Source organism: Aulonocara sp. 'chitande type north' Nkhata Bay, linkage group LG16 (genome assembly GCF_057382095.1).
Source record: "Aulonocara sp. 'chitande type north' Nkhata Bay isolate Kocher_YH1m ecotype deep benthic linkage group LG16, A_spYH_male_GT1.1, whole genome shotgun sequence".
Lineage (NCBI taxonomy): Eukaryota > Metazoa > Chordata > Actinopteri > Cichliformes > Cichlidae > Aulonocara > Aulonocara sp. 'chitande type north' Nkhata Bay.
This window is the reverse complement of record NC_141359.1, coordinates 25,938,954-25,962,498: the sequence shown is the minus strand read 5'-3', so window position 1 is coordinate 25,962,498 and position 23,545 is coordinate 25,938,954. Positions and strand designations below refer to the sequence as shown.

Sequence of the window (23,545 nt, the reverse complement as noted above, 5' to 3'; positions counted from 1 at the left end):
CCCGTTACTTTACTGATTACTTATTTTCAAAAGTAATTATTACTTAGTTACTTAAAAGCACAATTTACAACCTGATAAAGCGATAGATCTGTCAGGCCAATTCTACTTTTTCTGCATAATCAATCATACAAAATGTAATCAAATGGAAAAGTCTCTTTTTAAAACTTGTTTTATTAGTTTTAATCTTTTAACTTTATGCATCAAGCCAAAATTTAATTATATGCAACATTCTCTGACTTTAAATGTTAAACTAATTTATTCAACCTATTTTCTGCACATTCCAGCATATAAAATATTTTTTGTGTGTGTTTACACTCACGCTTTCAAATAGATGCAAGTAAAACACAGCAGAAAATAAATAACATCAAAGACTAGCGGTCCTGTTGCTCTATTTTCACCTGTAAAGCAGGAGCAGGGTAGGCGGAGGTTTACCCTGGTGCAGGTGTGCTGCAGCGGTCAGTGGAAGAATCTGCGAGTTTCTCTGTGAATTTCCCATTACGTCATAGTGCACTAGGTGCTTGTTTAGGGTTTTTTTTTTCGCTGTAAAATGAAGTTTTCTTCCCACGCACAACGGACACTAATGTTTTTGTCACTTTTTTTTCTTTGAAACGATGATTTATTGATTTTGTCAGAACAACACGAACAGCAACAAGTCAGCACAGCCAAGCACAAAAAAAAAAAAAAAAAAAAAAATAACAAAGCAAATGCAGGTATATGAGTTACCAGTACACACGCCTGGGACAAAATATGTAAAGCGTCTCACATTCGAAGTCAAGGGAAACAATAAATAAAAAAAAAAAAAAAAAAGGGGGGGAAAACACAGACATTAATCAGTGTGTTTAAAAACAAACTGCGAGTCCCCTTTATGTAATAGCACAGTAAGGTCATGAGGTAGGTGATCAAGCAGAGGCTGCCATATGCTACAGAATGCATTACAATTGCCCTTTATGATGGCACTGAGGCGCTCCATCGGCAGCACCCTGAGCAGTTCTCTGTACCACTGTGTAACAGTAGGAGGCCGTCTCTGAATCCATTGAAACAGTACACATCGCCTCGCCAAATGTAAAAGTTTACTTAACAAAAGCATCTGTACAGAAGACAGAGAGAGCCCTTCTATAGATAGACCCAGAACGAACAGCATAGGGTTCAGTGGGATCGTTCGGTGGAAAATAGAGCAAAGCTCTATAGCAATATTCTTCCAAAATCTAGTAATTAAAGGACATTGCCATATGCAGTGGTAATAGGTCCCTACAGCCGTATTGCACTTCACACAAAGAGCAGAAATCTGAGGGTGAATTTTATTTAGGAACTCCGGCGTACGCTGTAGTCTATGTAAGATTCTGTACTGGCTTTCCTTTAGTCTGTTACAGGGAAACAATTTCATGGCAGATCTGAATGTTTTGGACCATGCTTCCGCACCAACCTGAGCTTCGAGGTCGGTTTCCCGTTTTTGTCACTTTTTATGGAATCAAACTTAAAGTAAGGTCAGTACTTCCACGCTTTAAACGCTGCACGCTCATACTCTCTCCCGTACTCGATATATGATCCATTATTGATCTGCACACAGCTGTTGTCACAAATGTCGCACTCGCTTATGTCACTGTCATGAGACGTTCTTGCAAAAACAAAATCACGGTTTTAGTAACGCAGTAACGCAGCGTTCCTACGGGAAAGTAACTGTAATCTAATTACCGTTTTTGCAATAGTAACCCCTTACTTTACTCGTTACTTGAAAAAAGTAATCGGATTGCTATCTCTGGTCACACATTACTGTTTTTGTATTTAATAATGGGAAAGTGTTGATGACTTAGTAAGCCAAGGTAGTGAAATTTGGGGAACACGGGGAAGAATATTCACCACAACAACAAAACATTTTCTGAAAGATATTGTCTGGAAATGAAATTTAATGAATTAAAGTTAGTCACTGTGGAATCTGTTCATCAACACTGACACGATTATACATCCCCCTCAAACAGTCATTGTTATTGACAGTCATTCTTCTGTTGTCATTCTCTTGAACCAGCTGCAGCACTTGCCAATACAAATGACAGCTCTTTTAATAGCATCCAGCTCATGTGACAAACCTAAATGATGTTTTTGTCGAGCCAAGTCGTAACTTTATTTTCTTGCCAGTATTTTGTTTTTCCCGCATTCTCTCATCTTTTAGTATGATCTTTTAATAGACAACAAATGTTTTAATGTAGCAGATTACTGGTCAGTGATTATGTGTCATTTATCTGACATTTAGATGTCAGTGTCAGATAAGAATAAGAAAGGTTAACCAATCAGTACGCTTGATACTTCCATTGTTTAAAAGCAATGGAAGAGAAACCTGTCACGATTTAATATACTAATACTCAACTCTGGTTTGGTGGCCTTGGGATCATCTTTCTGCTTTTTGCGGATGATGTGGTTCTTTTCACTTCATCAGGTGATGACCTCCAGCTCAGAGTGGAGCAGTTTGCAGCGGAGGGAGAAAAGGCAGGAATGAGAATTGCCACCTTGAAGTCTGAGGCTGTGGTTCTCATCAAGAAAAGAGTAGTGTGTCTGCCCTGAGATTAAGAGAAGTTTAAGTATCTTGCGGATCTTGCTCAAAAGTAAGGGGGGGTCTGGAGTGGGAGATTGACAGATGGATTGGTGTGGCATCAGCAACCATGCAGAAACTATATTGATCTGTTGCAGTGAAAAAGGAGCTGAGCCTTAACATGAAGCTGTCAGTTCATAATTCAATCTACATTCTTATTTTCACACAAGATTTGGGTAGTGACCTAAAGAATGAGATTGTTGATACAAGCGTTGAAAATGAGACTCCTTCATTGGGGTCTGCAGACGGTTCCTTACGGTGTGTTCACACCGAACGCGATGGACGCGAATAAAACGCCCCAAACGCCCCTAATTTGACGCGTGTACATTCGCGTCTCAACGCGTGTCCAAGAAAAATCCATCGCGCCTCAAAATATGATATTTTGACGCGCGTGAACCGGAAATGTGGGAGGAATGTGGGAGGGAGTTGTGCCAGACCGGTATCTTTGCAAGATGGCAGCTATCGAGCTAGCGCTTGAAGAGAGAGTCTCCCTTCTCTATGTACTGTGGAGAGCAGAGCAGCGGCGTAAAAGACGTCCTCGCCGTACCTGGGTCCATCAGGTCCTCCAGAGGCATGAGCAGTTTGGTGAGTTTCACCACTTGCTCCAGGAGCTGCGCCTGGATGACGGCCGATTCCAGCGCTATCACCGTCGGCCAGTTTGAGGACCTGCTTTCCCTCGTCGGTCCCAGCATCGCCCGCTTAAACACCAACTACAGACGCTCAATCCCACCTGCAGAGCGCCTGTCCGTCTGCCTGAGGTTAGTAAAACTATTTAATACGGTAGTCCTTTATTGATATCTGTGCTAACATGGATGTGCTATGCTAACAGTGAATGCTGTCGGTGTTTACTGAAAGCAAACTGTGGTACAGAGACGACTCTTTATAATATTTCTAGTGATACTCAGAAGGTCTCATCAAGTCCCGATTTAATTCGATTTATGCTGTTATCAGTGTTTGCATGATAGCATGGCTGTGGTGTCACATCAATGTATGCGCTCGGTGTTTGCTGATATCAAACTGTAGCATTAGGACCACTGAGTTAACCTTTGTAGTGATACTCACTCCTTTTTATTTAGACCTGGTTTAATTCTGGGATAGTTGAATATTTGTATATAATCCCTGCAGCTGTCAGACTCTATAGCAGGGGTCACAGCCTTTATTAAAACAGAGTTAGATAAAACTGTGAACAGTTTGGTTCATCTCTAGTTACATGGTTCTATCTTGATAAGCTGTCTTATCACAGATTAATTTTTCAAAAATATTAATGATTTAAGCAAGGAAAGGGCTACATGTCAACACACAACTCTTTATTTCTATTAATGTCTTACTTCATTCCTACCTGATTGACATGTTTAGGAATTATGAGTGATTGGCTCACTGTAGTTGTGAAAGTTGCTACCAATCAAATTATGATATGTTAAAGTTAAAACAAAACACAACTGTTTTAGATATTATCTAATATACATTTTGTAATTATCCTTATAATTACAAAAGGTTTTATGTAAGATTTAAGTTTTGTGATTTATATCTGACATCACAAAAGTATTTTGGAATTTGAATAATGTATTTTGTAACTGCAGTACACATAATACTGATTTTGAACAATTTTGTCCAGGTTCCTTGTCACCGGGGACTCCTTCAGGACCATCGCGTTCAGTTTCAGAGTCTGTGTGTCCACGGTGAGCCAGATCACCCCCCAGGCAGCGACGTCCATCTGGGACTGTCTAGTGGACGACTTCATGGCTGTGCCTTCACCTGGAGACTGGCGGTCCATCACAGAGGGATTCCAGGAGCGCTGGAACTTTCCTCTGTGCTGTGCAGCTCTGGATGGGAAGCACATCCAGACAAAGGCACCCCATATATCATATAGGAGACACACACATTGATATACACTAAATATTTATTTCATTTCTTTTTTGTGGTGCCCAAATTGATGCACCTGCTTGATTTTGTTTAAACAATTATTGCACACTTTCTGTAAATCCAGTAAACTTCTTTTCACTTCTCAAATATCACTGTGTGTGTCTCCTGTATGATATTTAACTGACATTTTTTATTGTAACAACCAACGATTTATACAGGAAAATAATGTCTATTAACAAGGTTGCCCAAACTTCTGCATCCCACTGTATCAGTATATTTTGTCATTAGTATAATATGAAATAAATTCTACATGTGTCAAGTTGTGTGCCAACATTTGCTGTGTAGTAGAACTGAGACATTAGTCATTATAAACATTTATTTGAAATAATATTAAAAGTCTCAAACAGAAAAACATTAAACATAAATATATAAAATATAAGAATTTACAGAGAGACAGGAATAAAAAGGACCAGCTGCTCTCCAGAGCAGGAACAAGGCTGAGGAGGAAATGCTCCATTGGAGACTGGTGTGGCCTCTTCAGGGACTCCAGGATGGCCAGCTCCACCGCCGATGGACCGTCCTGGGACCCGTCCCTCATCTGCCTCGGAGCCGTCCTCCTCTGTGGGCCTGTAAAACAGCACAAAACACAAAGAAATGAGAAGGCTGCTACTAGATTTTAATTTCAACATTGAAAAAAAAAACAATAACAGGATATAATCAGATTGGTTGTAGATATTTAGTAAAGGTGATCACAAGGGAATCCCACCGACTAAAAAGGTATCCGTGCTTGCTGTACATATCTGTGGGTGCAGCAGCAGGAGCTCAGGGACTGGGGATGCTCTGCTGCAGAATCAGTTGGTTCTATCAATACAGTATTAAATGTTAACAGGTTGGATATAATAATCGTAGAGTAGACAGTGGTCCCTCATTTATTGCAGGGGTTCTCAGAATAACTAGCCCCTGGTCACAGTTCTCACAATTGATTCTCAAAGTGCAAACCTTTGTAGATTGCAAAACGTAAAAGTATTATTATGCCGCGGTTTGTCTTCATCTGCCCGCCACTTTCGTGCGCCTTTTTCCCTCACGGTGCAGGTGTCTATTTCCGAATGAGGCTCATAGTTATGGGTGTTTTTGTGCTGTTTTTTCTATTGGACGCGATGGTTATCAAAACCAAACGTGATAAATTTGGCAAGCGCAGGAGATTTGTCAATCAGGCTGCAGAATGCAATGCTGTACTGTGCAATAAAAAATCAGCGAAAAAGCAAAGCAGTGACGGATGAACAGCGGGACCACTGTGTGCTGTTTATTAATAAACAATAAAATATATTCCTAAATGACAACATGCATAAAAGCAGAACGGTATTTGTATGTCAGTGGGAAAATAGCGGTGGCTTGCTAGCTTTTGTGCGGCTTCCCCGGGTCAGTGAAAACTTTCAAAAGAGAAATGAATGAACTTACCAGGTTGCCCGATCTCTTCACATATCTTCCTCCAAGCTCGGTCCTTTTTATTCCTGTCTCGGTACTGAAAGCAGCTGGTGTTGTACAGCTCCGAGTTGTTTGCTACCGCATTGATTAGCCTTCCCCTCCATTGAAGTATGAAAGGCTTTGGCTGGATCTGCCCCTTTGACCTAGGTAACAGCCACGTCACCAGGCTCCTGATTGGTTGTCGCGGCGCGATTTGACGCTGGAGTTCAGATTTTTCCAACTCGAGCGGTAGACGCGAAACGCGCGTATGCACAAAATGCAACACAAAAACTCACGCGCGTGGTTTTATTCGCGAGTCAAACGCGCCTGACGCGCGTTTCACGCGTTTTGGCGTTTTCGCGACGCAAATCTGCTTCCGAATTTTCGCGGGACCCGCAATCGCGCGTCATCGCGCCTTTCCATTGACTTTACATGTAAACCTGACGCTCTATTCGCGTCCATCGCGTTCGGTGTGAACACACCGTTAGTGATAGGGAGCTCATTCCATCAGGAGGGGCTCAGAGTAAAGTAGAGACACTTGAGATTACTTGGATGCCCCTCAGACACCACCTAGAAAGAGGTGTTTCAGGAATGTCCTCCTGTGGGGAGATCCACTGCAGAGATGATATCTCTAGGGTGACTTGGGATCAACTCGGTGTACCCCCTGGAGTAGCTGGAGGTGGCAGCTGGGGAGAGGGAGGCCTGGGCATCTCTGTTTAGACTGCTGCCCGTCGACCCAGACCCCAAGCAGTTGGGTGTGTGGATGCATCTATGCATGCGTTGTTCAGGATTTCTTAAAATCTTCTAAATGATTTAAAAATCATTCTTACCTTAACTGAATCTTTCAGTATACATTATCTTTTAGACACTTGTACAAGGTTCACTTTCAAACTAGCTGTGATGGGCTGATGTGAGGTAAGTTCAGGCAAATGTTTAATGTTCTGCAAAAGGTGGCTCTATATTCAGAACGTCAAATCATTAGCACAGGGAATATAGTTTAATTGCCACCAAATAATTTACTAACTGAAGCATTCAATTTATTGTTGCATGTTGATTACTAGATTGCATGCATATTTAAAGAGAACCTATTATGCTAATTTCCAGCTCTAATGTTTGAACTGTACTAGACTAGCTTTGCATAATTCAAAGCTCAAAATAATTAGTGGTGCAGTCTCTAGATCATCCACTGATTAGAAAAGGATTTGACCAACTTTCTGCTGATTGGTTGTCTTCTGCGCACAGTAGGTTTGAACAGCAGGCGAATGGTGCTGCTGTACTCATAGCCAGAACTGTGTGCCTGTCCACTCGCATACAAAGCCAAAAGTTTGGATAAAAAAACTGTAGCTGAGAAAATATTGTAATGTTAGGAGACGTTTTGTGTGCCCAAGATGTGATTTAACATGTGATGAACGTACCAGGTTAAAGAGATTTAACCTCACGGAATTAAAAGAGAATTATGAATGAAATAACTCAAGCAATCTGACATCAGTATAATGTCCACAATAACCTTGGTTTCAGTGAACAGAGCCATAAGTAGTAAAAATGTACTGGTACAGCATAGAATTAGATTAGATGGCAGGAATGACAGAGATCTGTACCAGAAATCCAAATGTTCATGGAGCCAATCCTCTACTGCAGGATAATCCTGCTATGACCTTGAATTCCATATCTGTCTACAGACAGTTACGTCAATTTATTCTCTATAGAAGAATGTCAAACATGATTTTAGTAGCTCAGCAAGTTTTCGCTTTAAAAGCTGGTAATGTTGTAATAAAAGTCTTAGCAGAAATGATGTTCTATTGTGAGCTTGCTGTTCCATTATTATTTGTTAGTATAACTGTGGACTTTTGTCATATAATGAGCTTTTGCATTATAAAAAGCTCTGGAACAGCTGTGGGTGGTAAAGTAGTTTTCCCCGTGATTCACCTATAGCTTATATTCTCTTACCTCAGCAAGCCACTTTACTGTATTTATAAATGTCTTTCTCTGCAACATAGCTATTACAATTCTGCTATGGTGGCATGCTGCTGCAGCCAGTTTCCTAAAACCTTAGTATTTAGCAAGGTGACTTTGTGGCAGGTTTTGTAAGTAAATTCCCTGCTTGGTTCCTCCAGGTCTGTTCGCACAGCCTGCTCTGAGGCTTGTTCTCTTCGCTCACACCTCAGGCCTGCTTTTCTGTCCCTGCTGCTGCAGAAATCCTATAACCTCTGCTGTCATTCTCCCACTGCGTAGTTGTGTCTGCAACACTGCAGTGTGGGTGCTGAGCTGTCAGGGCCCATTGCCCCTTAATGAACAATCATATTTTTGTTACATTCTTTAAGTGGACAGTCTATATCAGTTACCTAAAATGGATATAAATGCTGCAATTGATTGTGCATCCTACACTTTCACTGACTGACAGTCAGATCAGATATTAACCACATCTCTTACTAATTAGCAAGTTGCCCTGAAGAAATCACTTGACTCTGCACCACCTCCTGCTCGGCTGTTGTACGTGCTCTGCTACATATGCTACAAACAGTGATGAAAGTATTAGTCATATCTGCATATATTCGACAGCATATACAATAAATTGAAATGTTTTATAGGCAAATATTGGCTGACGGATACATATTGGTCGGGCTCTTTCACCCTTTACGACTTGATGTAAAACATTCCTCTACAATCAATCTTTACAGTGATACACCTGAACTTTCAAAGCATTAGATATGCATTAAAATGGATGGAATGATGTATTCCGGTTTCCCAAATTGAAAGTTGTAAGCAGAAATACTCACCAAGGTGATGCTGGATGCAGAATATTCTTGCTGGGTTTTTGTTGAAGTGAAGACATAAATAAATACAGTACACTGTTACTAATTCATGAATGTAAAAAGTAATAATAATATACAGATTAATAGAGTACATTGTGGCATGTTTAAAATTTTATGCAAACGGTGTCAGAAGTTAATGAACTCATCTGTTTTTAATTGACCTTAGGACATGTAAGGCAGCTCGTGAATGGTCATTAAGGATTTTTAGATGATGATGTTTCCAAAGCTAATGAATTCTGACTATTTAAATGTTGTTGTAACAACATTTACAACCATTGACTCCTGAATAAGATTGTAAATTAAAGTTAATTAATGGCTGCTAAGCAGCACAAGGCCAGAGTTGTTATGGCAGTGCTATGGACAAGTATTATAAAATATAATGCTTTAGGTCCGCAGTGGAGCCAGGGTGGCTTCTACTGTAGGACAATGAACCCAAATGATACTGCAAACTCCACTGCTTAAAGTAATGGGAGTAGCCTCCTAACATTTAGCACCCTTAAAAAACTGTGGTTAGGGTTTTAAGTGGGATGCTTGAAAATATCAAGCAGTGATCTGTAAATGAAAATGTTTTATAAATTCAAGACTAAAAGGAGCCCACTCAGGTCTGACTCAGTAGGATGCACAAACTTTCACATATGGTGTATTTACTGTTGTAAGTTCATGAAAAGTAGCATTTCAATGTTTGATATGTTTGCTGAAAGGGTTTACTATTCTTTCTGTTTTTTAAAAAAAGAAAAAATGTGTAGTGTGCACATGTGTTTTAGGTTTACACTATAGTTGGAGTGGTTCATGCTGTAGTTTGTTTTCTTTGTGTTGTAGAAGTATGCTGTTTGCAAAGAAGTCATTCTTTTTTTTTAAAGGCATGTGTAAGTCAGTGTTTTGTTTTTTTTAATGAAGCTACATGACATTTGAGATGTGTGTGTCTGTGTCTGCGCAAGCTTCTTTTATTTATACACTGTTTGTATGCTGATGCAGCATTGGGGTTAAGCCACTTCAGGCATTTCTGATGGGTCTGTACTGTCAGCAGGACCCTTAGGACGTGGGAGAGTGTACGTTTGTAGCATGATCTTCTGCCACGTGTCATTTATTTCTTTAGGGCCTTTTTAAGGACACAAGGGGACAGGATCTGATTCAGCACTGTGACTACAGGCAGATCAGGCCAAACAAGCTCATTGTAATGACAAATAAAAGCACTAGTAGGTAGGGCTGCTCAATTAATCGAATTTTAATCACGATTACGATCTGGGCTTTCAACGATCATTAAAAATGACTGAGCCGATTATTAGCCCCTCCGTAATTTATCCGCGACACCTTAAAGGCCGGTCCGTGAAAATATTGTCGGGCATAAACCGGTCCGTGGCGCAAAAAAGGTTGGAGACCGCTGATTAAGAGGACCCGAGGGAAGCTCGGAAAGCTAAGCAGAAGTTATTTGGAGAGTGACTGCCGTTGGTTGAAAAGAGAGTTTAAAAAAAAAAACTTCAGTGGTGTTGCACACTATTTTATATTATTTTTTTAAAGTCATTGTTAACCCTTTAAAGCCGGTCAGAGCAGCACGCTCCGTTTTGCGTAACTATTTTTAAATCCCTGTAGAACCTGAACCGTGTAAGCTAGCGCAATAATTTGTTTTGCATATGAAACCGGAGGAGTTGTACTTACATCTGATGCCATCAGCTTGTCCTCGGTCACGGTTTCGTTCCACATATAGCTTTGCAAAAATTGCATAAAAAGCGCTTGCAGGAACAAAAACATAATATTCCAGAAACAGGCTTCGCCGTTCCTATCAGCTGTTCGTAACACTTCCCACAGTGAAATGATGCACATGCTGTTTTCTTTGCAAATTTGCATCATAGGATTGTTTTTTGTTTTTCCTGCAGTATATAAAAATTGCTGTATCTCCAAAATAAAACTATGAAGACACTCAAAATAAATTTCCTGTTGTTGTAAACTATTTTTTGCAACTTTATTGTATTTAAAGTTTTGAGGGATAAGCCTCTTAAATTTCTCCAAGTAGAAATATATGTAAACAAAACAAAAGCGATTTTCAATTTTTTTTGTAGTTTATTGCACTTTTTTGCAATTTATGTAATTACTATGGACTTAATGCATACATATTATTAAAATATGGGCTATAACAGTTGTATTGATGTTTAGCAACTTGAAATGCTCCCACAAATGGCACTACAGCATGTAAAAAAAAAAAAAAAAAAAAAAAAAGCTCTGGTGGACTTGGTTCTATAGTAGGTCTTAAAGGGTTAAATAAATATCGTCAAATAATCGTGATCTCAATTTCAGTGAAAATAATCGTGATTATCATTTTTGCCATAATCGAGCAGCCCTACTAGTAGGTAGAGCAGGGCGATATGGCCAAAAATATTTATCACGATATATATTTGAAAATTTGCGGTAACGATATAACCGACGATATAATTGATGCGAGACAAAATACAACTCCACAACATTACTAGCGCAAAAAGACAACCTTCCATTTATTTTCACTTAAACAAGAAGCTGGTTTTTATGTACATTAAAGCTTTATAAAAATGTAACAGTGCAAATGCAAATTCCTTGCTGAAAGTTTAACCAAAAGGCATTTCCAGTAGAAATGGGCTGACATATCCTGAGCATAACCATGTATAATATCCACTGAAGTTAAAAAGAGGTGCTTTGCAACATTAAACTGCAGTGTGCAGTACGCATTTTTCGGACCATAAGGTGCACGGGATTATAAGGCACATTAAGCGAAACAAAGCAGTCAGATAAATCAAACTTTATTAAACTCATTCTTCTTGCTTCCTCCACTTCTGTACCATTGATTCATTAATGTTGAATTCTCTGGCAGCTGCTCTATTCCCATGTTGCTGCAGTATATTAATGACTAACCTCGTATTGTGGATGGATTATCTCAGTTGTTCTCCTGACTGAAGTTTGGTCCGTTTACAGCATCCTGCCATGCGATTGCATTTGTCTCTAACCATGAAGAACCTTCACGTTAACTTTTATAAGTGGAAAAGTGTTAGTGTTCGTCCTCCAGCTTCACTGTTTATGTTATGCTAACATAGCTGTGTCGCTAGCGATCACGTAGCACATCATTATATACCAGCTAGCCCAACTTCAGTAACCCTGCAAACGTCGCTGCTGTTTAGTTTCCTGTCTTCATTTATGTTGGAAGTGATAGCAGAGCTGTACGTTTGATTTTTTTCAGAAATCTCTCAGTCAGAACATGCAATATCATGCTTAGGTAACTAGCGAAACTAGCGAGCTAACTTCCGCTAGCTTCCTGCTAACTTCTAACTCCGTTAAATGTAATAACTTTTGTTTTCATGGATGCCTGGAAGTTAAACTTTATAGTTACACCTGGTAAAGCAGCAATGCTGATCGTTTTATTAAAGATGAAAGAATTTAGACAGTTTTTAACTCTAAGTGATGCTACAGTGTTGTTTGACCTGAAGTATACGGAGTTTAGGACCCAGATTACTCCCAGATTTAAGAGCATCTTAGTCCGACAAATATGACAATAACAACGGCCGCTTGCATGTTTTGCAAAAAAATGTGCTTTGTTGTGTATCTGATGGACAAACACCAAACCAGTTCCACATCACGGAAGTTGCACCATTTTTACAAACCAATTCTGTTTCACTCAACAATCGGCCATGTGCGTATGAAAACAAAGGCACTGCGCATGCGCGTTTTACTCCCATTCTATCGCGATATTTCATTTTCCTATCGTTGCCTAACATTATACCGGTATTACCGTGAACGGTATAATATGGCCCAGCCCTACTAGTAGGGCCCTGTTGGCACATGAAAATTGGTCATCTGTTGTCCCTATCGTCTCCTTCCACTTGATACCAATAGAAGCTTAGGCTGGGCCCAAAATCTTTGTTTAAGCTTAACAAGTTTCTAATGGTCATTACTGCTGTGCTTGGCCTTATTGTACTGGGGTGAAAAGAAAATATATTAATTCCACAGAGCAGTGACTTTTCTCGTTTTTCTTTCTCTTCCTCGCTCTCTCTGGCTCATATGAGCCCCACTTATGAGACTGATCCTTGTCCCTTTTTTTTCATCAGACCATGGGTCCCATTTTGGCACACAGCCCTTTGTTATAACAAGGTAATTATAGACGCACTGAAGTCATGTTCATAATAGCCTTAATGACTTGTGCAGGATAGGGGAAAGTCTATTGAAATGTGTGCAAGAAAATGAAAGCTCTAAAACACTTTTTTGCTAAGGAGAGCCTGAGGATGTGATAATAAAGAGGCATTTATGGCAGCAATCCTTGGTGCCAACTGAGAGGCCATTCTCTCAGCATGACAAGAATGATGCCTTGTTGTTTTAATGCCTGACTATTTATATATCCGTCTTGAATTGATTATTGGATCATTGGATTGTCGTATCTATCTACAGTCATAACAGTGTGCAAGAAAAGCACTGTAACCTACACTGTAACATGCATGGTAACCTGATGTGCAGTGTCCTAGAAACATTGCATTGATTCACTGTGTAGCAGATCTTAACAGCACTGATAAGTGTATTTATAATAATATGTCATGTAAGCACAGTATATTGATTAGCACAAAGAGAATAACAAAAAGTAATGGGTTGCAATTGTATCTAGCTTGCTCACATTGCTAATGCAATAGCAGTGCTGCCTCAGGCATATTCAGATTTTCTTATTTTCATAGCTCTGACAGTCGTGTATGGACTCAGCTCTGAGTTCTTGCCGCGTCCCTGAAAAAACGTAACGCTTTGTTCAAGATTTATTAGATCCAAATTCAACACGATCAGCTCGGTTTCACTCATAACAGCAGAGCAATGCAGAGATCACAGCGCAAAAGCATGAATGCAAACAACGACATCGCCCACGGCATAGGCGTAAGCTCTACGGAGATTCACTCAGTACCATAAATTAAGTTGTCAAACAGGAGAAAATACCTGGAAGACAGAGCTCCAAGCTGGAAACTTTGGACTGTCTCCATGCTTCTCCATAGTAAGAAAACAACAGGGTTGGGGTGGGCTTGCAGGCAGTGTGTCCACCTACTATAGGCTGGGAGAAACTCTGAATATCAATAGTGACAGCCTTATGGCTGCAGCAGATGTCTCTCTGTGCTGTGCCTGATCAAGATCATAGACCAATTCATCAGTGGAATTAAAGAGCAGCCAGTTTCTGTGAAGTATTTAAAAAGACACAACTGTGTCTGTTTTGCTTACACGTGCCAATGTATAATAAAAAACTTTGCAGCCTGAGATGAAGTTGCTGGACTCGAGAAGGACGCACGTTGCCAAATAAAACAATTGGATTATGAGCTTAGGAGAAAGAAGGCATAGAACTGCTGGGCCAAGAAGAGTGACATTTGCAGGAGCAGGAAATCTCTCAAATCACTCTTCGTTCAGGCAGTAAACAAAACAGTTTGGTGCGTGTTTCTCACCATATGTTTGAGTCTTATCCATAAGCATCTGCCAAAGGAAGCATAAAACATTCATAACTCAAGCTATACCCATGCAAGATTATTGTTTTGTAGTTTAGGTTTATACATGGATGAAATTGCACATATGTCTATGTATTAGTCTCATTTATATTTGACTGTATCAAGCCAGGCCTTGGCCCAATGCTCCCAGACTATCACTGCTAGTGGGAGTGTGCGCTTTAAATATATGAACGGTCCTGTCACCTCGATGTTTTATACAGACTCACCATGCTCTTTATGAGGTAGACCTTTTTTACCTGCTTAATAGCAGTATTTAATATCTAATTTGCCACATCATCACATGGTAACAATACGGTTCATTTAGGCATGTATATGTGGTAAAAAATGACCTGATAAAGTTTAATTAGAATGCAGAGTAAAGGTGATTTAATTGACCTTAAACATAGCGTGGTTATTGGTGCTAGCTGGGTTGGTCCAAAACTGCTGATCTAATGGGATTTCTCAGCATCATTTCTTTGGGTGAAAATGGCTTTTGATGCCACAGCTGAGGAAAATGACCAAACTGCTTCAAACTAAGGGAAAGGCAAATTAACTCTAACACTCTTTACAACCAAGATATGCTGATGAGGATCTATAAACGTACAATACATCAAACCTTGAAGGGCATGCACCACTGCAGCAAATGATCAAACCAGGTGGTGCTCCTTTCAGCTAAGAAGAGGAAACTGAGGCTATAAGTTGCCCAAAATTGGGACAGCAAATTGGAAAAATGTTTTCTTGCCTGATGAGTCTCGATTTATACTGCAATATTCAGATGATAGTGTCAGAATTTGGAGTATAGACTACTGGTGAGTGCATAAATGTGTGGGAGATTTTGGGCCCTTTAGTACTAGCTGAGCATTGTTTAAATGCCACAGCCTACCTGAATATTCTGGCTTTGTCCATCTTTTTGTGACCACAATGTTCCCATCTACTGATTGCTGCTTCCAGTACCATAATGGGCACTATACCCAAATGACCTCCACAGGCACCAGATCTCAATCCAGCAGAGCACTTTTGGGATGTGGTGAAACAGGAGATTCGCATCATGGATGTGCAACCGAAAAATCAGCAGCAACTGTGTGAAGCTATCAGGCCAATGTGGATTTCCTTGAAATCTCTTGAGAAATGTTTCCAAAAGCTTGTTGAATCTATGCTGTGAAGAATTAAGGCAGCTCTAAAAGCAAAAGGTGGTCCAGTGGGGTTTTAGCGAGGTGGCTGATGAATATATTTGTGTGTCCATATGAATTATCTCCCCTATAAATGTCACTGTCACCTTATGTTCTCTTTCCTGTGCACAGGTGCCATACTCACACCAGAGTAATTCAAGATTTGTATCAGAAGGAATGGGGCTCTGTTTGAATCACTGCACCTTTTTCTCTCTCTGCTTGTGACTCACACAGTTGTCACTAGCATTCAGTATCCTTCTCTTAACTCTTACTACTTGTTTCCTCTGAAAATTCTTCTTATATAAACTAGCCCTCTGCCACATTGGTGATCACTTATACCACCTCCAGACTGCAGATGCAGCACGTGTTCAATCTGCAGTGAACCACTTGACATTTAAACGCTAGTTTAATTAATTTTTTCCCTCTCGATTGCGGTGCTGGGTACTGTACCAACCTCTTTCAACCATGGTCGAGATGAGGGTGACTGACGAGAGTTGACCCATGCAGTGGACCCACCCCCAGTTTTGGTTTTGCCGTGTTGGTCTGAATGGTGTTCAGTCCTGGGGCTTGAATGAGAGAACGGCCTGTATTGTTGGTAACCTTCGCGCTCTGTGTGCATTTTATTTTTTTTATCAGTAGCTATTTTGTAACAGCTAACTTCTTAAAATGAATGTTGTGTCAGAATGTATCAAACCCGTTGACAATCTGCGTATGTCTAGTTCAGAAATTCATTTCAATATTTGTATTTTGACTGCTTACACTTAGCTCCATCTGTCACAAGAAAACTGAGAATGGAAACGGGAGTGACTGGTTGGGATGAAGGGTTGAAATTGGCAATTTTCATGCGACTAAATCTCTCAGTAGGGGTTATGTGTCACAGAAAGGATTGATGGCTCATTTCTTCCTCTAAGTAAAGTGTTGCTGTGGCCACCCTGTTTCCGTCCTGCTTTGCTGTATGTGCGCTCTGCAAGCTTGTAGGCATATGCTTGTACCAGTAACGAGGAGACGATGACGTGATTGTTTTTGTTTTGTTCCTGGAGAGTCTTCCTACAAAAGTCCGCCTGTGCTAGGCAAATAAATGATTAATATAATATAAAAAGACACAATCTAATCTGCAACTTGAGTCTCAGCAATGACAGTCAAGAGCCAATCAAATTTAAAATATGAATACCAGACAAAGTGAAATTTAATCAGAGATGAGTGACAAAACATGATTGTTTAGTTTATAGAACTGCCAGTATATATTTTAAAAATCTAAATCATGCATTTACTTTTTGTTTACCCCTCAGCCTTTGACTTCAGATAAGTAGCTCTGGTTTTGTAGCTGGATTTCTTTTCTTTTTTTTAACTTAGTGTTGTGTGTAACCATGTGCCTCTATCACTGCTGCTAATACTTTTACTGTCTGCATTTTTACCTCCATTATTTTCTTTTCCATTTTTCCTTTTTTTCTTCTTTTGTGAGCCTTGAAAGCACTTTGGATCAACTGTGTTGTGTTTGAAGTGCTTTACAAATAAGGGTTCCCAGCCACGTTGGAAAAAAAGAAGAAGAAAATCCACAAGGAAGTAGAACATAACAGCTTTCCTACCCGCTTACTCTCTCTCACTGAAGTCAAGCTTCACACTGAGGTAGATTTCAGGAAAGAGGTGAGCAGTGGAGAGTACAAAGTAATAGTTTGGGGGAGGGGTGGGCAGAACATGTCTACAATGTAGAGGGAAGTTTCAGTTCACCCCCAGGGAACACGCAGAGTAGGTGTGAAAAGTAGGCTGGTCTTGGTGCTTTAAACTGACTAAATTTCCTCAGTCAGGTCACAAAAGGAGGTGATAGGCAGGTAATGTGTTCGTGTGTAGATTTAGCTGGCTGCGAATAAAACTGACCGTGGTTGTGCGCATTACTGGAATGGCTAAGGAAAGGATTACACTCTAAGGACACGGACATTGCGGACCCCAAAGCCAAGTGTTATTCCTGTTGTATTTCAGTGAAGTCTGCTTCGGTTTCACCTGAAAGGCGTAGTTGTTGGTCCATTGTGTGGTTACAAAGAATTGGCAGACACACGGATTGTCCACAAAGATCCTCGTCGATGTCATTCGGACCCAAAGAGGTTCTAGCGTACGCATGTATGCAGAAACTGCAACAAGCTTTTAAGGATAGCGAGGGAACGATTGTCCTATTCATATACTGAGTTATGTTAACTGAGGTCTCTTGGAAGAAAAAAGCAAGTGTAGGCTCTGCTGCTATCCTAGCAGTGTGGTGAGTACAAAACCAAAAAAAAAACAACCCAAAATATGCAAATGGGTGTATGTGTGCAGTTATTTAGTCTGTACCAAAGACCTTGTGTGTGTCTTATGACTGTCATGATGCAGTGCTTGGAGCTAGAGATCTGTGCAAGCAATGGCCTTGTTCAGGCTAGATAATTAGTCAAATGCTGATTTCTCCTCAACTCCCATAGGAACAGTGTCACCTAGGCCAAATATCACCTATTGAAGTGGTGCTTGTCTGTCTGTGTGGGCTTGGAAAATTGCATTGCTGTGTAGGCTCCAAGTACATACAGTTTTGTTCCATACGTTTTTGGACAGGGGACAATATTTCTAATTTTGGCTCTTGACATCATCACAGAGGATTTCAAGTAAAACAGTCGACATGTAAGGAGTTTGATAAAATAGTTGCATTAACTGTTTGGGACTTACTGCCTACAGTGTGTAAAAATTCAGCTGTTAAGGAATAGATGGGACTATTTACATACACGTGCTGTTATCATTATAGTAAGAAAGAAGCAGCTTGTTTTCTAGCTATTGTGTGTTCTCTTCAATGCTTGGAAAATGAAATATTCGTGATTGCGTCTCTCTAAGGAGATCTCTGTAATCTCATCATTAACCTATGCACAGTGATGAACCACAATGACATGGAGCAGGCTGCCAACTGTTAACTTTCCCCTCCCATATTGACTTCATATTTTTCATATTTGCCAATCGAAGTCCATATTTCTTTTGAGCGAGAATGTATTTCTGACCCTTGGTCCCCCGACTGTCTCTATTGTGTTTATGTGCAGGAGCTTCAGTTTGAGCGGCTAACCAGGGAGCTGGAAGTGGAGAGGCAGATTGTGGCCAATCAGCTGGAAAGATGCAGACTCGGAGCTGAGTCACCAGGCGCTGGTAGCAGCAGGTAATGAGAAGAGAGACACACACACACACACGGAGGAAGCCACAGTCCAACACATGGCTTTTCTATCCTTCACAGCAGTGGCCATACTCTGTGGTATAACCTTATGGCATTATAGCATTGTGATGGAGCATCCCAGTATGCTCAATGATGCTCAGTGATTGGACTATGAATCTAAAATATTTCTCCGTCTTGTGCTTTAATCTGAGATGAACAGAATCACTCCTTGCATGTGCATGCGTATGTATGTATGCATTTATATGTGTGAGCACGCATGATCGTGAGGTGTTGTTTTCTCAGCGACGCATTGCTGTGAGTGACTTGGCTCTGTGAGCGCGTTCCCACTTCATCAGCAAAGACACTAGGTTGCCTGATCATCACACCTCAGTGACCGCACATTCTGTCCTGTCTGCTGTGGCTCACACATGTCAGGTTCATTTGTAAGGCTCGATATAACGTTGAAATATCTCAACAGCCTCACAAGGCAGCTGCAACGAAGTTTTAACAGCAGTCTTATTGTCTTCTGCTGTAAAATGCATCCATGGTCCTCTTCTGTCATATGTAAACAACAAACCTTCTGCAGCGACAGAAACAATAGAGGCAATGAGCAGTAACAGTTGCAAATGCACAAACCAAAATACTTGCACAGTATGTTTATTATTGTTTTTAGGGCTTTGTCACGTAACGTAACTGTAAATGTTACTGTCACAAACACAGGACTATGACTAAATTATTCCTGTTTGAGAGAAACAATAATTGGTGTAAACGCTTGATAATTAAAGTTGTATTACTGTTTGTTTTTTAATGTTCTGTTTTTGATGGCGAGTTTTTTTTGTTGTTGTTTTTTTTTTTTAAATTAAAACTAAAAATGAAGCACTTCAAAACTGATTTGTACCGAGGTTTCCGTGACAATGGTAAAAGTTCATGCATCGTAAACATGAATCCTGTTATAGTTGCACTTTTAGTATCTTAAGCTGAAATGAGAGTAAGAGAATTTGTGAGTTATGATGGGAGTTATTTGTGTCTTTCATTTTCTTTGAATGTCTGGTTTACTGAAACGGCATACTGCTATACTACGAGTATTTTACTTGCAGTTAACCGAGCTGTACTCTGTCTGGTTTAGTCCTAAGCATTATGTCTCTTTGTAAGGTTTGATTCCTGAGTGCCGCTATAAAAATAATGATGAGATCACAAATTATGTAAACTGTCTTTGCACTTGAAAGATCGGTGGTTAGATTCCCGGCTCCTACAAGTGTGTATTTAGGCAACGCATTGAACCCCAAATTCAAACTAATGAGCGTGTGTGCCGAGGAGAAATGCTAAAAGTCCTGCACGAATAGTGTCAAAGTGGCCTGAGTGATCAGAAATGACAGAAAAGTGCTATTTACTCATTATGTTGTTTGGATCATGTGGTCAGAGCTAAGGTACAGTCATCTTTTTGTTGCACTGTACTCCTGTAAACACATGTATTTTTACTTTTTTTAATCTTCATCATATAACCAAAAAGAAACAACTACTTCTAATTATTGCTGCTACAGGTGGTTCTTCAAGCTTCTGATACATCTACATGCATGAAACACCAGAGCTGCTGCTGCCTCTCCTTAAACATCTTGCACCATACTATGCCCTCTAGATGGGCATGTAAGGATGACAGGAGTTGTAGCTCTAGTGTAAGGTTCCACCCTACCCTTATCTATGTTTATCTAATAGCTTAAATCTCTTACATACTACATCCTTCTGTATAGTGCTTTTTATGAGTGGGGGGCGAGCTATTTTCTTCACAAGTGGTCAGTGAATATAAATTCTGATGGCATGTTGCTACATTCACTCTCAAATGGGCCGTAACACAATTGGGATATATCTGGATACATGACACTTTGTTTCAAAAGTAGCTTTAATGGCTCTCTGAACTTTTCTGGCTTTCTGATAATAAGCCCTATGCCCTTAGATAGTGCATTCTTGCACTCTAGCCTGCATAACTCTAAAAAGCACTCACCTACCAGCACTGCTCAGTAAGTGTCCATTTCCCCTTTGTCCCTTTTTTAGAGGGGTGCAGATATACAGCGGCTTTAAGTGCTGCCAAAGAGGTGTGGACAACAGCTCTCTGAATTATACACAGCCCCAGTAATTACTTTAATTTCCTTTCAGAAAAATGTTGTTTGGAGCACAGTTTTAATGAGTCCAACCACACTATGGTTGTTCTTTATTCGTCCACACAAGGGAATATTTATAAAATGATTCATATATCAAAATTAATTTTGGGAATAAAGCTTAAGGACAGAGCAGTCTTTGTTTACTCAACCTAATTATTCCCTAAAATATCAAATCTTGTGTGTGCTAGACACAATGAAAATATCACCCAAATCTGTTTTGTGTAGCTTTCAGCTCATTGTCTTGATCCACTGGTCCATAAGTGACATTTGGCTTGCAAAACAAAGTGTTTTTCAGAGTAGTTGGTGGATTAAATGAGCCAAATACCAAAATCCCAGGCAATGTTGGACATGCAGTCGTCTCGTTGTAGGCTAAGTGTCACTTAAAAAGCATCACAAGAAAAAACTCGACTGAATTGGCAGACACAGGTTGTTGCTGTGGTTTGATTTTAATGAGGCTTGCCCTATACCTCGGTTGTTAGGACTGTCAGCTTGGGACTTAAGGCTTTCCGTGTATTTGCTACGATAGTAGTATGCTGTTTCTGTCTTCATAGCTATTAGTCACCTACTTATCTTGCCTCAGATACAACTCGGATACCTCTTTACCGCTTTAGAAATCTTTCTTTTTTTCACATTGCTAATGCTGCTGTTTGCACTTCTCTTGCCCACAAATTATGACATTTTACTGGCCTTCCATTCACTCATTTTATCTTTTAGCGGCATATTCTGTGTTGTGCATGTAATGGAACATGCATTTGTTGCAAACTGTTCAGTATGCAGTGTCTTTGGGTTGATATGCTCTCTGAACCAAACTGTCAGAGATCTCTTTATGTTGACATGCCTGTGCTCTTAAAAAAATGCAAGCACCACCTGGATTGCTTGGATCCATCAGCTGCATTTTGTTAGTGCTATCTACATGTTTGTCTCAACATTTTGTTGCCATACCTGAGCCAAGCACAACAGAACATCCATCAATTAAAAAAAGAAAATGCTTAAATAAAGCAGGGGCATCTGGCGCTAGAGGCTATCCCAGCCAAATTTGAGCAAGAAGTACATCTTTGGGTGGTTTACCAGTCAATCACAGGCCTAACACAAACAAAAGATTCACATTCACAGCCATGTACAATTCAGAATTACTAGTCGAACTCAAAAGTTTGTTTTTCTGCTGCCTTCCATTTGAAGTGGTGTCAGGCTTTCCGCTCAGTGAAGTCTGAGTAGCCACACCAACCTCGATTTTGCAATTCGAGATGGCAGCTGCAACAAAAATGGTTTTAAGACTGTAAAACTATTGTGCATGTGTCACTAGTTAACCTGTACATTGTGTTCATACCCAAGTATTGCTACTGATGGCAAAATTTGTTTACCATGATATGGAGAGAAAACAAAGCCTTTTTTTCTGACTGCTACTGAATTATGGTCAAGTTGGGTATGACATCACTACCAGTTCCAGTGTCCAACTTCCTTTGTATTAAGGTAAAAGGAATGCTGGCTTAGTCTGTGGGCAGAAAGTGGAGCATCCAGAGGGAACAAGTGTAGGCACAGAGAGAAAATGCAACCCTAAATGTTAACAAAATACAAAAGATACAAATTCACATAAATATGGTAACTAAAGTCAGCAAAATATGTATCTGTCTGCAGGACTGATCCAGCCTTCCTCCCGCTTTTCCTTCTTTTCTGTTACCAAACATCAGGATTTGCATCTTCCATTTATTCCAGTAGGAAAGAGTTGCAAGAGTATTTGAATGTGAGACAAGGTACATGGATAGACGCAGAAATGCCTGGTATGGGCACATTCTTAAAATTTAGCCAGCGTAGTCTGACCCTCTGAACAAGTTAATTGAGTTTGAATGAAGTTTGAAACAATGTTATTAGCAAACAGCCAAGTCTGCAGTTTAGGATGCGTTTTATTATTTAAACTTAATTTATTCCCAGTGTCTGTTGGCAAAGTCCCACCTAAATATTTGCCTCTAATCATCCAGCCCTGCTCTCATCATGCAGATCACAATCAGTGTTTTGGTTGAGCTTTGTGATGTCTGTTTGAAAAAGCATTAAATTCAATTTTCTGCGAGTTAAGTGTGCAGGGCTTTTTTTCTGATTTGTTTTCAGTCTCTTGCATTTTCTTTTGACTGGGTGCCTTTTCCCCCCCACCATCATGGATGCCCGACAACTCATCTTCACCTGAAATCTACTGCTGTAGATAGTCTTATGCTAACATAAGACTAATGCATGATGTTTTAAAGCCTGTATATGTACATGTAAATATAAACACATCAGACTGAGAGACTGAAACCACCTAGGACCCTATAAAGAAAACATACAACATTGCTTTTCACACCTTTCTTTTTTTTTTCTTTCAAGTAAGAAGACGAATGATATGGTTGTGGCTCGGGATTTGCGAGTGAATGGAGATTAGCCTCGAGCATTGAGGTCACACTGATTGGCTCAATAGCACAGCAGGACAACAGCAGAGGTGACAACACACTTGAGGGGTTCGGATTGGAGTCATTACATTTCGCGACACCTCCAGAGCTGGCCTCCGCCTTCATTTGTACAAGCAGACAGGGGGTGGCCATCAAACTTCACCTCTGGCAAACTTAACTAGATGATGCAACCTCCACACCCAGCCAGCCTTTCATTGGCCAAAAGGACTGATGGGAAATAAAGTGTCATGTCACAGTTAGGCCTGTTGTGTATCACCATTGGCACTTTTACTCTCACTTAGCAGCGCCTTCGCTCTGCCTGCCGGTCAGCATGCAGCACGGGTGGCGCATAATCGTTACGGTAGCCATTCTTCTGCTTTATCTCCCATGCTTCAGTGAAGCTCAGCTCGCCCAACTTCCTCTTTTTAATTGCCTGCATGCTCATTAAAATTCTAAGAAA

The 23,545-nt window shown here is 40.2% G+C and overlaps 2 protein-coding genes and 1 long non-coding RNA gene across 8 annotated transcripts in view; 2 read left to right on the top strand and 1 right to left on the bottom strand.

Moving 5' to 3' along the window:
* LOC147311666 (plakophilin-4-like) overlaps positions 1–23,545 on the top strand; it is a 96,430-nt gene that overhangs the window by 29,842 nt on the left and 43,043 nt on the right. For all 6 annotated transcript variants that reach the window (XM_086267660.1, XM_086267665.1, XM_086267661.1 and 3 more), the window contains exon 3: positions 18,406–18,518. In XM_086267660.1, the coding sequence (XP_086123786.1) occupies positions 18,406–18,518 (113 nt within the window). The remainder of the gene's footprint in view (positions 1–18,405; positions 18,519–23,545) is intronic.
* On the top strand, positions 2,987–4,773 carry LOC147311668 (uncharacterized). The gene is made up of 2 exons (XM_086267328.1): positions 2,987–3,342; positions 4,200–4,773. Exons 1-2 carry the CDS (start codon positions 3,083–3,085, stop codon positions 4,468–4,470), a joined length of 531 nt encoding a protein of 176 aa, XP_086123454.1. The 5' UTR covers positions 2,987–3,082; the 3' UTR covers positions 4,471–4,773.
* Positions 4,806–6,390, bottom strand: LOC147311667 (uncharacterized). The gene is made up of 2 exons (XR_015125437.1): positions 5,906–6,390; positions 4,806–5,074 (listed from the first exon to the last, which is right to left on the bottom strand). It is a non-coding gene; the product is annotated as an uncharacterized LOC147311667 (long non-coding RNA).

Coding starts and splice junctions, on each gene's coding strand:
- LOC147311668 (XM_086267328.1), top strand. CDS start 3,083: ATGTACTGTGGAGAGCAGAGCAGCGGCGTAAAAGACGTCCTCGCCGTA. Junction 3,343..4,199: donor CGCCTGTCCGTCTGCCTGAG/GTTAGTAAAACT, acceptor AATTTTGTCCAG/GTTCCTTGTCACCGGGGACT.